Consider the following 16825-nt stretch of genomic DNA (forward strand, 5'->3'; position numbering starts at 1 on the left):
AGGATAACAGCCTCATTCATGAGAAAGTTCTCTGAGATTCTACATGGTCTGGCTCCTGTTGACTGCTCTAGTCTTGCTCCATACCACCCGCTAGCCACACATGCCTTAAAGCAGCATGCCCCACTCTGCCACAGGACCTCTGCACATGCTATCACAATGATGCAACTCTTCTACTCTCCCCATTAACCTGGTTAACACCCCCCTTCTTTCCAGTCTCACTTCCCCAAAGAAGCTTTTCTTGACCTTTCATGACTAGATCACGGTCCTTGGTTAAATGCTCTCATAGCTACATGTTTCCTGTGCTTTTATTTCCACTTGTTATTATGTTCTTATTACTGTGATTTTTAATTAATATCTACCTCATCACTGGGGTGTAAGTCACCTTGCCCTGCTTGTTCCCCATTTTATCCTCTCATCGCCACCACAGTGTGAGTATCAGAGATGCCCAATCAACGTGACTATGAATAAAAGAATAAATGAGGAAAAGATTTTTAAAAATATGTGTAAGGCCCTCAAGAACTTAAGAGTCTAGAAGTCTAGAAACGGCTTCTAAGTCACCTGTACATCAGGAAGCTAGTCAATGATCAATGCCACTTATGGCAGACCTTTCTAGGAGACAGGGAAGTGATTCAGTAGCCTTTTCTCAGAAGCCTGCTTGCGTCTGTAGGACCACATCACATAAAATATAATAACATTTCAAAATCTGCTCAGTAAAATGTCCCTCTTCTGCCAACAACCTAAGACGTTCAGTCAAACATAAACTCCCAAACTAAACAAAACCTCTGGGGTCCCAACGGCAATTTTGCCCCTTACTGTGGTTTCCCGAGACCCCATAAATCAAGCCTTTCATTATATACCACATAGAGATAACCCTCCCTTCATGCCATCCCTGTTTTCAGACACATTCTTCAGGCCTGTCGCCAACAGCCGGCTCATTTCTCATTTCAGACACTCCTCCACTTCCCTGTGGGGACAGCGAGCACAGGACGGGCCTATTTCTGCAATCAGACAACAATGTAAATTAAACTTCAGCCTCAGCTGCTGGTTGTATTCCAGAGACGGACCATCATGAGGGACGGAGCAAAACTTAAAGCAGCAGCAAGGCAGAGAACGCGATGTGGCAAAGCCTGGGCTGGACATAAAGAAGTGTTCTGCTACAGAAAAAAGAGCAAGGCAAACACGGCGAGGTGTCAACAGTGATGAAGAAAAGGCACTTCAGAAACATAATTATGAGTAAACTCTGTTCTCCTGTGAAGGCAAAACAACATGAAATAACTGCAGTAAAGGAAGATAACGTACAATATTTTAAAGCCCAGGATTTTTCAGCTAGCCATAATATTCAAATGTGTGAAAAACCAAACCATGGTAAAGAGAGTGTTTTCTCTGTCTCCTCTATGAAATTTAGCCAGTTCTCATGGCTGATGAGGTACCACTGAACTTGGACATCTTGCTCAAAGTGCAGTCACCTCTGTTAGCCACAGATAAATCATCGGCCTTTTGGGTTATTTGCAATTTTTTTTTTTAAAAAGCCACCTTTCAAGTTATTAGCATGAATGAGCTGAACAGATCGTCAGGTTCATTTCTGGGTCCATCAGCACCTCTTATTTAGTTTTCCACTGTCTTTGAAGTTTATAGTCAATAAAAGGCACTTTAAACCACAACCGTATTTACCTTTTCCAAGTAAGATAAGCTAAACACACAAAGCTAGAGGAGGTAGGTCAGTACAGCAGGGGGTCTGCATCACTTTGCCAGGTGAGGCACCTCCACTAACCCTGGAGGGAGAGTGGGACAGAATTCCACCCACGTCCAGTTGGGTTAACCTGGCACATTCCCAGGTCCAACAAAGCTGGGTCTCTCCAAAGTGGCTCCCTTATTTTCTTCACCGTATTGAGAATGCTCAGTGGTAAAAAGATCTGCCTGCCAATGCACGAGACACAAGAGATGGTGGGTTCGATCCCTGGGGTCAGGAAGATCCCCTGGAGGAGGAAATGGCAACCCACTCCAGCATTCTTACCTCGGAAATCCCACAGAGAGAGGAGCCCTGCAGGCTGCAGACCGACAGAGTCGGACACAACTGAGCAACTGAGCAGGAGTACACTGAGAATGCTCAAGAAGGCAAGACAAGCGCACATTTCAATGTCATCGCCGAACACAGTCCAGGCTGAGCTGCAGTTAATGTCCAGTAGCCCACTGTTTTAACTGGCCCAGAATACACTCCTTTTCATTAACTGGGATCATCCAGAGATGAGTGCATCTGACAAACTCCTCGCATGTATCTCTCCTCCTCTCCCCACGTGGTGGGCACCAGGAACAGGGCCTTGCACTCAATGAATACCAGTTAGATGGAAAGGAGCTGAGACTTCGAAAGGGAATGCTTTTCATTGTAACAGAAAATTTCTGTTCCTACCATTATCCTGAGAGATTCCTGCAGCACAAAGTGAGTGAAATATGAAAGCGTTGGCATCAATGATTCCACATCTGTAGAAATCACATGTACATTCCACACTTATATCCTCTTATCTCCAGGCTGACTTATATCGTTAGCTCATGAAAGCCTGGCATTAGGTTCACTTAGCTCGCTTTGTACACCACACAGTCTCTTCAGGTAGGCCTTGGTTTTGCCTCTTGTTTTATGGATTTTCTTCCAAAAGGAGGGAATGCAAATATGTCTGTAGAGGAAGACAGATATTCTTACAATGTCACCAAGATAAATCCAGCTCATGTTTACAGTAACCTTCCAAAGACAGCACAAAACATGATCACTGAAGTGGCCACTCATTCATTTATCCGACAAGTATCAGGTAGACGTGCTCTGTGCCAGATATCACCCCCTATGTTGGAAATACGGCAGAAAACAAAACGAAAGCTGTATCGTAGTATGGACTGCTGCTGCTGCTGCTAAGTCACTTCAGTTATGTCCGACTCTGTGCGACCCCATAGATGGCAGCCCACCAGGCTCCCCCGTCCCTGGGATTCTCCAGGCAAGAACACTGGAGTGGGCTGCCATTTCCTTCTCCAATGCATGAAAGCGAAAAGTGAAAGTGAAGTCACTCAGTCATGTCTGACTCTTAGCGACCCCATGGACTGCAGCCCACCAGGCTCCTCCGCCCATGGGATTTTCCAGGCAAGAGTACTGGAGTGGGGTGCCACTGCCTTCTCTGGTAGTGTGGACAGATACTAATAAAGAAAAAAAAACATGTGGCAGGTGATGATAAATACCATATAGGAAAAAATACAAAGTCAGGTAGGAAGAGCAGGGAATGCTAGGGTGGGGTGGCAGGGTGGGGAATGAAATGCTGCTCTACGGGGGTAGGGGGTAGGGTGGGGGTCACAAAAGCCAGCCTAAGAACATTTGAGCAGATACCTGACGGAAAATGGGAAGTAAGCCACAGGGGTGCCTGAAAGAGCTTTCCAAATGGAGAGAGACTGCAGTCGCCGAGGCCCTGAAGTGTGAGCGTAGAAGAAGAAAAAGGCCAGAGTGGTGGGAGCACAGGGAAAAGAGTGTGTGGAGGTGACGAGGTCCAGGAGTAGCAACACGACCTCGCTGGGTAGGACCTCCGGATGCAGCAATGACGCTGAGCGAGGAGGGGGACGTGAGAGAAACAGCACGTGATTTAGCCTTAAGACAACCCCTCCAGCTGCTGTGCCGAGAGTGAACAACAGAGGGTCAAGGGTAGAAGCAGGGAAGCTCCTGGATCATGCAGACTTCATGGAGATAACGGGAGCCGGAGGAAGGTGGACCAGCTGGAGCAGGTGACAATGGTGTGGCTGTGGTTCTGTTGAGAGGCAGAGCTGACGGAGGTGTCACCACCAGTCACCTGCTGCTCACAACAGCGGGGCTCGGAACAAAGCTTTGCAGAACGAAATCAACAGTTGAGGCATTCAGTTAAATATTCCTGTTGATTATGATGATTTACTCATTTAAATACATATCACAACATCTTTACATTAAAAATATAAATACATTTAAAAACAAACTTGTTTCCCCTAAAAGGGCATAGAATTTCCCAGCTGTCTTGTTTTAAGCAACCCATAAAAATCTTTATTTTCCCCTTCCCAGTGTCATTTATTCTCTATGAGAATTACCAAGTTTCCACTGGGAAAAAATCCACTCAACAAAATCTTGATAGAGAGCTGGGTACATACCAGCACTCTTTGCAGCAATGCCAGAAACAGACAGTATCTCTGCCTGTGTCTTGTCCCATGGCTCCTGGATATTCTGCATTATCAACAGCAATCGAGTGCTTGCTTGTGCCAGGCACTGTGCCCCAGCCCTAGGTGCACTATCTTACTGAATTCTTACAGCAACCTTACTGTCACCTGCATTTTCCAGCCCAGGAAACCATAACACAGAGAAGTTGAATACACTGTGCAAAGCCACACAGCTAGAAGTGGCGAACCAGAACTGTTAGTTTCTACCTCCTCCTGAGTTTAAAGTACAATCCGGAACACAAATCCTCTAAAATATACTCTTGTTCTTCCTTGATCATTTTGGGCTGGACATGCAACATGTCTCAGCTTCAACTGCCACATCTACAAAATGAAATATATTCAACTAGATAATTTCTAAGGTTCCTTCCAGGGCTCTTGCTTTGAAACCCAGTGCTAGCTCACTCTATGGAGAGCACAGATGCAAAGCTCACCTGCAAGACTATAACTTCTCAGGGTCAGGTTTTGCCTAAAATAAAGTGAAGTACATCCACAGTTGAACCTCTGGGATGATCAGCAAGAAATAAGTCGACTTCAGGGATACTCTCTAGGAGAAAAAGGTTAGCAAGCAGAGTACATAGCAAAATTTCTCTCCCTCAAAACAAATCCTGATAATTGGATTTATTTCCTTACAGAAAGGATAAAACCAGTCCTGGGTAAAAAGCTAAAACATGCTTTCTCTGTGATTGGTTACTTGTAACAAAACGGTATGCAATTCCCACTATCTGCAGATGAATGACTCCTTAAGTTTCTCTTCCTTCAGTGTCCTTGTGCCGACACACAGTACAGTCCAATAAATACCAGTCAACTGAATTAGTGCATGAATCACTTCCATGAATGCAGTAAACAATACGCAAGTGAACTCATTAGTTCTATAGAAATAAGTATCTCCTTGGATAGAATTCGTACAGACCTGGCTAGCAAAAGCATCACTTTGGCAAATAAAGGCGAAAAAGATAGTTTAGATTTATTGACTTTTGTGTTCAGTAGAAGATTTCAATTTTAGAGGCTGATGTTTTGAGTTGTGTGGGAGTAAAAGAAATCTCATTTATGTAACTAAGAGGGGAAAAAAAAAAGTCAGTTTGCTAAAAAAAGAAGCAAAATAAACACTTTGAATTCCCTGCAGGATTTCTAAGGAGTTAACCCAAAACTTGGCATTTGGACCACTGAAGATAATAAACCTAAGATTCAAACACTTCACCTTCAATACCAGCTATGAATGTAGCTCACAGAGAAACCACTTGCTCATATTGATTGATTCTCTCCATAAAATGAGCCAGGCATAGCAGTGTTAAGTTAGAGAGCTGGGTGGAGGAAGACATGTGAATCCTGAGTATTCTCATGGATCCTTCATTCTTTTTACATTTTTCAAAAGTTCCTCCAAAATACAAGTAATAATCCAATAATGTAAAAGTTTATACACAATAAATGTTAAGGGAACAAAGTCAACCTACCACCTTTTCTTCACAGAGAAGGGGCAGCAGACACAAATAAGAAGAGAAAGAAGAAAGAAAACAGCTTCTGTTACTGAAACTAGGACTATATAACCAGATCAAAGATGAGGCTTGATGAAATTACATAAGTCATTTAGAGGAAAAACTCAATTAGCTGGGAATAGAAGCCCGGATGGTACTTTCTAACCAAGATTATTTATGTAATTTTCAGGTGAACAGACCCAGGCTATGTTTCAGAAAAAAAAAAAACTATAAGAAAAGTATTTTTAAACAATTATTTTCTAGTGACTTTTTACTGCAAATAATCTAGTCAAAATAGAATCAATGATAAACTACAACAATTTAAAAGCAGTTGAGAGGTAATCTTGGTCAATATAACAAGACTTTTCCTTTGAATTTACAACTGTAGTTTTGTATTTTTAACCATGGATGACAGAAAAGGAATACACTTCTGGAGATATACAAGTTTAATAGTTGCACAGCCTTTATTTAAATGAAGCCTTCATGATGGAGACAAAAGAACCTTTCCTCTCTATTAATTCTTATGGCCTGTTCAGTTCTGCATTTGGAAACAGTTTGGTTTTTAACTGTGTGCACAAAAATTTGAATTATAAAAATGGCAACTTATATTATTCATATTAACTTTAAAATAACCAGTGTACACAGGTACTTTTTTGCATCTACCTCACTACTTGCTCTGGAATATGAGGATGGTCATTGTAACTAGGAAATACTGGAAACAACAAAAATGCCCCTCAATGGAGAATGCTGTTAAAATAAACTATGACCCATTTGTCTTGTGCAAAAATAAGCAGTAGTTAAAACAATGAGACATATCCTTCACTAAGCGAATGGATAAATAAACTATGGTACATCCATACAACAGAATATTATTTCCGTGATTAAAGGGGAAAAAAAAAAAAAAAAGAGCTCTCAAGCCATGAAAAGGCTTGGAGGACCCTTGATGGCTATTACTGAGTTAAAGAAGCCAGTCTGAAAAGAATTGTATGACATTCTGGAAAAGGTAAAACTATGGAGACAGTAAAAAGATGGATGGTTGCCAGGGGCTGAGATGAGAGGGAGACGAACAGGCAGAGCCCAGAGCATCTTCAGGGCTATGCTGAAGATACCATAATGGCGGATACATCATTACAAGTGTGTCAAAACCCAGAGAAAGTACACCAAGTGAACCCTAACGTAAGCTATGGACTGTGCATAATAACAATGTGTCAAGGTAGGGTCATCCGTTGCCACACTGTACCGCTCCGGTGGGGGATGCTGACACTGGGGGGACACTGTACATGTGTAGGGGCAGAGGACATATGGGAATTATCTGTTCTTTCTGCTCAATTTTGCTGTGAACCTACAACTGCTCTAAAAAATAGGCAATTTAAGAGAAAAAAAGCAAATTGCAAAGTAAAACAAAAAAATGACAACACATCTTTACAAAGCCACCGCAGACTCACTTTCATAGCTATATCTATCTATATATCTAAATATCTGGGAGGAGACTAAATAAATAACCAGATTATACCTAAGAAGGTAAGTGGGACCATGGATGGTTAATGGGTTGTTAGTTCCATCTCTCATTTGTTTTTAAATTGTGGGAATATATAAGCAGTGTTACCTGTGTAATTAAAAATAAATTTTTTCTTTAAAAATATTTAATTTACAACTTATAATAAAATATTCAAAAATAAATTGCAGATATAATGACATTTTAAATACTCCAGTATTCATCTTTTAAAAACAAGGACATTTTTCTACCCTAAAATTGTTTTTCAATAGCAGAAAAAGCATAAAAGATCTTATACTAAACTACTGGGGTGAGGTAAGTCATTTATTTAAAAAAGCTAAGCTGGTCTCAAAGAAAAATATAAACAAACACCAAGAGTTGAGAACTGAACTGATTTAATGCTTATAACAAAAACTTTCTAAAAACAACATTATCATCATTATCCCCATCCTTTAATTTTATGTAATGTTCTATTTTCCCTCCTTTAAAACACTAACAACCTCATATACCAGCAGGTCAAAATCAATTATATTTATTATATTAAAAAAATTTTAGTCATTTGAAGTACTAAAGTAACAGTACAAAGCTTATCATAACAGACTGAGTGTTTTAAACAGGGATTCTTAATCTAAAATCCTCAGAAGCCCAAGGATTGCACGGATTCAATTCAGGGCATCTGTGAGCTTGGATGGAAAAAAAAACCCACTGAAGATCAATTTTACTAACAAGTGAAATTTAGCACTTCCTTTATGAATGGAGACCACAAATCACAGAAGCACTAGCAGACCCATAACTTTGTCACCATAAAAATCACTGTGTTTTCAAATCACAGTGTGGCTGGTAAGGGTATTTCAAAATATCATTTACTCTCATCATTTCATGAAAGGTGTATGAGACGCTGGATTTGCTGCCAGATCTTGTTACTTAATGCATTAATTAAGAAGCACATATGTAACTCTTACCACAATTTTGTTTTTAAATATTTTGATAACTATATTTCAGTAAAAGTGGGTTTTGTCCTAATCATGTATTGTATTTTAAGCACATCTAAACAGTCTTGGGGGTGGGGGGAGGTTCATAGGTTTCACAAGATGCAAAAGGTTAAGAAGCCCTGGAACTCAACCACCCCTTCCTGTAAACCCATTCTCCCAATGTAACCACTATCCACAATGTAGTGTATGTTCTTCCACGCATATTCCTTCAAGTGGACACATATATACCTAACCATCTAGAGGCATAACTTACACAGTTATGTGCTCTGTAATCACACTTTCCACTTCTATTTTGCAATACATTTACAAGTCTCTATATAATTTAGTCACTCATGCTGTTTCGAGCTTATGGCTATTATCTTAAAATGCTGTAATAAAACTCCTTGTATACATCTCTTTATATTCTGTTTTTTTTTTAAATTTCATAATCAGTTCTATGTATGGAACATTTGTGACAATGACATCCTCAAACTGAACCACAGAATCAATACTGTATTATGAAATCAACAGCAACAACAGCTAGTGTATTTTGTGCTGACCAAGGGCCAGGTACTATATGGTCCACGTGAATTAACTTACTTTAATCCTTATAACTCTAAGGCAAGACACTGCTAGGATTTCAGGTTACAGGTGGAGAAACTGAAGGTGATTAATCTCTAAACTTCCAAAGTCTGTAATTCTGATGACAAATTCAAACAACTAGGTATACTCAGAATACAGGATTCCTCAATAATCCTGGGCTCCATGGGGGTCACTGAAGGGGGACAAAAGAAGGTGACTGACACTTTGTCCCATGATCAGCTTCTGAGAGCATGTCCTGAAGCTCCCAGGAATTCCTTTGTCACTGTGCTTTTGAAGAGGTGGATCAAAGAGAAAAGACCTTAGTGAATACACTGTGAAATAACAACCATTGATTAGGCCAAAGGCAAGATAAAGAAGGTAAATATGCCTGCCAATGCAGGAGACACAGGTTCAACCCCTGGGTGGGGAAGATCCCCTGGAGGAAGAGGTGCCTAGGAATTCCCATGAGTCCCAGAATTCTTGCCTGGGAAATCCCATGGACAGAGGAGGCTGGCGGGCTATAGTCCACGGAGTCACAAAAAGAGTTGGACAAGACTTAGCAACTAAACAACAGTAACAGCAGCAAGATTAAATGTGCCCATGTCAACAACGAGCAGATCTGCCATCAGAGATTTGGGTTGAGACTCAACACAGGATCTCCACTACTGTAGGCCCAGATCATTTCACAGGCAGCAAGACCAGGTTGTAATTCCAAAACAGAAGGAAAAAAAAAATTCCATCAGGTTAAATATAAATATGCGCTATTGACAACCCAGTCTCAGGGGCAGGCCTGGTCTCCTCGGTGATAAGAGCATTATTAAAATCTCCCACATAATTCATCAAGGCCTCATGCTGGTCAGGGCAAGGCTAATCTCCCCAGTTAGCAAGTTCCAGAACAGACCAAGAGAAACAAAACCACAGAAATGGTATCTTTTGTAATTATCTGGACTCTGCTGAGCAGAGATAAAATAATCCTGCTGCTGTTTCATGTCTGGTTTAACATGTCCCAGCAAAGAAACGTCATTTAGCTTCACTGAGATAGGAAAGCTTCCAGTTACTTACCCTTTACCCATGTAACAGGGTAAGTAACTGGAAAGCACAGGTTATAGTACTCTGAAGGTGCACTGTCATAAACCTCAAAGCGGGATCGCCAAAAAGACCAGCTCAACATCCTGTCCATCATCCATCACCAGAAGCCCTGGAGCCAAATGCTTTCTCCTTCCTGTACTAGAGGCAGCATGGAGAAGCTGTGGGGGCCAGCTCTCCTGGCCTTGAATTTCTTATTTCTCTGAGCCTCAGTTTTCTCATCTACAAAAAGGGTATGATAACATCCATGGTCAGAGGACTGCTGTGAGGGTTAAATGGGTCTCATCCCAACCCCAATTATAGTTCAGCCACCTGATCCTGTGGGGATGCCCCATCACCAACTCCATCACTACCAGTCCCTCCCTGCCAGGTAAGAGAGATCCTGGGCTCTGAAAGGGCAACAGGAGGGGCTCCTCCCAAAGAGGAGGTGTTAGCAAATGTCCCACATAAAGCCACACTTAGCAAGGGACCAGCGATATAGCTGAAAGAGAATGTGGCAAAGAAAACTGAGAACAATCTCCCATTCTGAGTTTCCACACAAGATGCTCGAAGGCTCTGAACTGAATTTCTACCTCTCACTGCCAGGAGTAAAACCTGTGAACAGGTTTAAAACATACTCATTCCCTTTCAGCCAGGAAATTTATATTTTATCCTACTGATATAAGAATCATACAAAGATATTCTTGGATGCCCATCAGTGGTATTTGTAATAGTAAAAACTGCAACTAATCTAAATGTCCAAGGAAGGACTGGCTAAATAAACTTGGTGCATCCATTTGACAAAGTATGGTTATTTAAAATAATGTTATTGAAGAATGTTTCAGGTTGTGGTGACATGATTTCAATATAGTAAATGGAAAATACAGGAATAAATTAATTATGTGTTATGATCGCCATTAAAACTGTGTGCTTACATAAACTTTTAAAAGTCGGTTGATAACATATGTGCTATTTAGGGCTACATGTACATAGCAAGTTTATAGACAGGGAAGGCAACAATAAATATTAAACACTGCAGAGCAAGGGATTTTTTTAAGGGCCTGTGGCGTCGTTAAGGGCAAATGTCTTTAGTTGCATTGGTAGCTACCTGGAATTTGACATTATCCTTTATACCACTTTGCATGTCTGAAATATTTCATAATTAAAAGTTTTAAGTGAGTGTATATAACCCTAGAAAGTTAATACATCAAAATGTAGCCACTACTTTGAGGTAAGAGTGTAGTGTTCACATTTTCCAAATCTGCAACAAAGAACATATACTCCTTTTTATCTTTTACACTGTTTCGTCATTGGAAACTGTTCTTATGCCTATCCCAACATTGGTATATTTTTTGATAAAGGATGTTTGATGCTAAGCCCTGATGATGATGCCCTGCATCAGGGTCACACGTGACTCTTCTGCCAAGGGCCTTGCTTGAGGGACCATGAAACCCAGCTCTTCACTCGGGAGTCTCTCGCCCACTAGAATTCAAACGAGAAAAGTGCTGTGGAGGAAGCGATGTCCCTGAAACCATCCCACTCATATCCTCTGACGTGAGACAAGATGTGTAGGTGGCTTCTAGGAGCATTCTCCACTTTGCAAATTGTTCTCAAAAGTGTTAAAAAATATACTCTGCTTTTCCCGCCCGCTCTGGAATAGTTTGTGTTCTATCCTGCCAGAAAGCTGGGGGCTCAGCCAGTGGAGTGAAGTGGTAAAGTGGTGGTGAAAAATTAGAGACCAATTATTTTGTCAACTAGTGTAGACTCTCCAGTCACAATTCATTTTTCACCAAGTGCTGGAGGTGGAAGGTGGAAGAATAATTCTGAGGAGATATGTCGCCATGCCTTAAGACTCTTCCAGTTTCCTTTGTAAGAGGAATTCCTCACTTAGGGTCTTGGCTGGGCTCTGTGAGGCCCACAAAATCATATGTCAATCTTATAAAATTGTCTGGAGCCCAGTGCTATCATCAGATTCTCAAAAGAGTCCATGACACACCCCACCCCCAAACAACTGAGGATCCCTGTTCTGTAAGGATACTCTCTTTTCTTAGCTTCCCCACTCCTGTTTGATCTCTAAGTTCAAGTTCAATAGGAGATTGCAGGAGTTCAGAAGGAAAACCATCTAGCAGGCACCTACCAGAATTGTCATCTGAGGCTTTAAAATAAAGCAAGATACCAACGAGAATGTTTGGTGTTATCCACACTCAGACACCAATCTATGCTTTTAATCAAAGGCAGAAAGTTTTTGTGTTAACACTTCCCAACTTTACGTCACAGATATATTTCTAGAAAGGGGGTACATGTGTTGAATTCCACATACACATTGGGAAGATCCACTCTTTTCGTTGTTGTTAAAATTCACTAACCGGTAAGTATCTATGAAGAGCTCATTGTACAGCATTGGGCTAGGACTCGATGGAAACTTGACCACGATCCCCCAAAGATCCCTGTCCCCTATTCAGCAACTTCATGTTCAAGCATACATCTGGTGAACGTCTTTCCACTTATGAAGTGGAATCAAAATTGAGAGTTACCAATATTACTTTCCCAAGCCCTCGCATCTTCCGGTATGAGTCATCCACTGGAACCCACCTTTTTTTTTCAGATACTTTCCACTACACATAGAAACAGGCGCAAAACAACTCTTCATTAATGCTGCTGTGACTCTGCTGGACATCACCATTTAAAAAGCACCTTGGGGGAGACTACAAAGCCATTTATCTATTAATTTACGGGACTCAGATATTTACTCGGACATTGCAGCCTTTATGGCTACAATCTTCTCATGAGTGGCTCTATCCGCTAGTTCATTCAACTCGTCTCTACCAAATACCTGTTAGGTGCAAGGCACTGAAAATCAGTAGTACCTTCCTCTGTGGCCACATGTGTGTCTCTCACACACCCCATCATCTCTGTACAGCTTGGACTGTCAGGAAACTTGCAAAACACCAGTTTTCATGTCCTCCAACAGCTTCTAGGATTCTTTTAAGTTTTATAATGATTATAATATTACATGATAATACTTGCAGGAAACTGCCCAGGTTCTGGAATCTGTTTGCCAAGAAACGGGAAAAAATAACAGAGAAATCAGAAAGGAGTTTGGCCACAGGTGAATCCCTAAGCATAAAGGTAGACTCTTCCATGAAAGTCTCTTTACTGTGACAAAACATGATATGATATGGTTAAGAGATACAGCAAGGGAGGGAGATGTATCTTTTGTGGCTGCATAAGGAGCTGCTGCTGCTGCTAAATCGCTTCAGTCGTGTCCGACTCTGTGCGACCCCATAGACGGAAGCCCACCAGGCTCCCCTGTCCCTGGGATTCTGCAGGCAAGAACACTGGAGTGGGTTGCCATTTCCTTCTCCAATGCATGAAAGTGAAAGTGAAGTCGCTCAGTCGTGCCTGACTCTTAGCGACCCCATGGACTACAGCCCACCAGGCTCCTCCGTCCGTGGGATTTTCCAGGCAAGAGTACTGGAGTGGGGTGCCATTGCCTTCTCTGTGCATAAGGAGAAAAGACATCAAATAATTCATTATATGAGCTTAGATGACTCTGATCAGAAGGTAAGGTCATGGATGCCGATCAACATGAAAACCAAATCAGAACTCATGATTGCAAATAATCCTTTCATATAAAAGAGTTTAGTAGTTCTTTGAATAAAGCTTCTAGAGACGTGTTTTTCTGAAAAATAAACATAGTTCAGGAAAACCATAGGATGAGGCATGATCTTAGAAATGATCTAGGTTAAAGTCTTATTAAATCACTACACTTCCCTGGGCTTCTATTTCTTAATTTTCAAAGTGAGGGGACTGGACTATATGATGGCTAAGAGCTCTATATATTCTGAACATCAATAATTCTAATAATTGCCACAAAATTAAAAACATTTGCAAACAGCACAAAACTTGTTGTCATTAAAGAAAGTTTCAAAGACTTCACTTGTCAACAATAAAAGATTCAATGAGTAAAGTAAAAGCAAGAAGAACATCGTCTTTTTTGTCCTATTACCATAGCAACAGAATAAACTGGTCCAACCCACCAATCTGATGGTCTAAAGACTGGAACAAACGCCGTGTGGCAAATAAAGATGTGCGAATACATTAACTATAGCTAGCGCAGGCTCCCTCCGTCACAGCTACGTGTATCATAGAAAACTCTGCCACAATTAAAAATAACTAAGACAGCACTGCTTATACGGGTAAACAAATGTTATCAGGTGAGAACCCAATAATCTGTGTTCAACAGAGCTTCAAATTTTTACAGTGATTTAAAGACTGTATCTCAACATTGTTTTTTAACAGATGAGGCCCATAGAGAGGAAATGACTTGCCCAAGATTACATTGTTAGTTACAGACAGAGCCAGCACCATGACCCAGTTCTTAATTCTTAGCATAGAAGCTTCATCTCACAACAGTGGCTTTTGCAGTGTCTGTGGAGGAGGAGGACCAGGCCCTAATGTTAGATTGATCTACCATGCACGTATGAAGATTAAAGTTCCAGGGAGTGTGAATGATGAACAGACATGGGGAGCACAGTGGAGGCCAGAATCCTGACCCCCAGTCCCTAGACAATGAGAGCACCAGCTGCCCAGGGAGCCTTCCCCACTGTGTCACTGGGGAGACAAGGAGGCCACACAAAGAAAACTACTGAAATCCAGCACCCAAAGATGTGGGCCTGAAAAAACCCAAGAAAGCTTTTGACCTCTGTCATCACTAGTACAGTTACCAGGTCACTCAAACATCTTTTGCAAACTTCCGCTTTTAAAGGAAAATACAGTGAGGTTAGCATTTGGTGAGTGTCCACTATGTACCAGGCTATGCGGGTGGTACTCTCACTTTTATTGTTTTGTGTGAGCCTCACAACAATTCTGTTAGGTTAAGTCTTTTCCTCATGAGAAAACAGAGGAGAAGATAGGTGTCATACAAACCTAAGTATAGAATCTTCATTCAAACTAAGCTGTTGAAACCAAAGCCACTCCCTCAGCCATGCTGCCAGACACTTCTGGCCTTTGAGCCATGCAGCTGCTTGAGTTGGGCCAATCTGCCAACTTCCTCCACAGGGGGACAAACATCTGGTCCACCTTCAGTAGTCAGCCTCTAACACAGCACAGCGGGCTTTATCTAGATTCTATCCAGATGCACTGATTTCATCGTTCATTTTATGAGAGAAAAGACACGAGCAATAAACAAGTGGCTTGGAAGTTTAAGCTGGCCACACAGCTTCTTCCAGTAAAATGAAAAAAAAGTTTTTTTTAACACTTCCCCCCAGATCCCAACCTCTGTAATTGAATCCTGGAAGCTCACCTAAAGCCCACAGCATGTTAACAAACACGTTCAGAGATGAGAGATGTTCCCATGGCAGGGGACATAGGAAGGACAGTACTTACACTTATATCAAGACTACAAAGGCTAACCGCATCTTCATCCTGGGTGCTCTGCTTCCGTTTCCGCTGTGAAACAAATAATAAAACAAAGTTCAAATGTAAACAAGGATTATTACTTTGATTAAGGAAAGAAAAAAATGCAATCAAATAGCACATGTAATCCTTTTCATTTCTACCATGTTATGCAAAACCTTAGACCAAGTTCTAAGAAAGCCTAAGAAATTAACAGGAAATGATTAAGCTCTGGGATAACTGGTTTGCATTATTGTTCTTATTCAAGCTGCTACAGTTTGTTTCTCTTTATAGTTTCTTTTTTTCTAAATGTCTCTGTATAGCAAGACTTAGAAATTTAGACACAGAGTTGAGGCTTTTATTAACATGGAAGAAGACATTAGACTGGAAATAGTCTAATTCCCTTAAAGATATTCCATTTTTAGCTCTGCTTTGTACTGGTGTAAGTTAAATTTGTTCTAAACTTCATCCAGGGTGCTGATGTTACCACAGAACCAGAACGTTGGAAAGAACCTTAGACATCTTCTCCAACCTTCCCATTTTAGAGCCATAAACACCAAGACTCGGAAGAGTCACTACTGGAACTGAAGAAAGCTATATTTGAAATGAACTTATGACCATAGAAGTCTATGGGGTTGGAAAAAATGTATTATCCTCTGAATAAAAAGAAAAGAAACTCCATTCGCAAACACAATCAAGCTCTTCAGAGACACATTTACTTCTCTTCTGCATCTCTAGCTTAACCAATCAGGTAAGTATTTCTCGAGTCTCTAATCTGTGACTTGCTAAGTCCCCTACTTGGCAGAAAGCTGCCAGCAGACCGGAATCCCTAGTATGAGGTCACAGTGGAGTGGCATGAGAGACAGCTGGAGTCTTCAGCCCTCAAAGTCCATCACTTCCTGCCCTTTTTCCTCCATTAGATGATGAGTGTGAACCCACACAGATCTTGGAAAGCACCCAGTCCTTATCTGTCCTTGACTGTCTCACTATAACTCTTCTATTATTTCTTTAGCTCAACAAAGATTTGTTGAGCACCTATTATGCACCAGGTCCTGTGTTTGCTCCCAGGAATGCCGAGATTGGCAACTCCCCTAGTTAAGGAACTCACATTAACTCACGTAATTGTCATATTCATGTAAGAGACACAGACTCTGGTGTGATTATAATGCAGTAAGATCCAATTATCCTAGGGAAAGTCACTTCACTTGCCTAAGTCACCCTTTCTCAACTCTAAGGTGGAGGTGGTAACATAAGCTTTTATTCTCCAAGAGGGAGAAGTAAATACGGTAATATGTGTTAGCAAGCAGCAGAGTGCCTGGTGCACAGTAAGTACTCAGCCTGTGGGCTGGAGGGCTCTGGAGCACAGTGAGGCAGTAATTAGCTTGGCCTTGGTGGGGGCTGGGAGTGTTTTCTGAGAGGAGGAGGCATTTGAACAGGTCTGATGGGTGAATTAAGAGTTTGCCAGACACAGATGGGGAGGAGAGTGGGGCCTCTTTTCCATCACCAGCTACCTAGATGTTTCAAATCCTAAAGGTTAACATGGTTCCACACAGAGTATGGAGTGCTAGATCCCGTAAATCATTCCACTTGAGTGGTGAGATCCAATGCTAGGAGCCATTCTGAGATAATAT

The 16825-nt window shown here is 41.3% G+C and overlaps 1 protein-coding gene across 3 annotated transcripts in view; it reads right to left on the bottom strand.

The window, feature by feature from the left end:
* Positions 1–16825, bottom strand: part of ARHGEF3 (Rho guanine nucleotide exchange factor 3) — a 306250-nt gene that overhangs the window by 127006 nt on the left and 162419 nt on the right. For all 3 annotated transcript variants that reach the window (XM_040246414.1, XM_040246415.1, XM_040246413.1), the window contains one exon: positions 15186–15248. In XM_040246414.1, the coding sequence (XP_040102348.1) occupies positions 15186–15248 (63 nt within the window). The remainder of the gene's footprint in view (positions 1–15185; positions 15249–16825) is intronic.

The sequence above is a fragment of the Oryx dammah genome, unplaced genomic scaffold (assembly GCF_014754425.2).
Source record: "Oryx dammah isolate SB20612 unplaced genomic scaffold, SCBI_Odam_1.1 HiC_scaffold_9, whole genome shotgun sequence".
Classification (NCBI taxonomy): Eukaryota; Metazoa; Chordata; class Mammalia; order Artiodactyla; family Bovidae; genus Oryx; species Oryx dammah.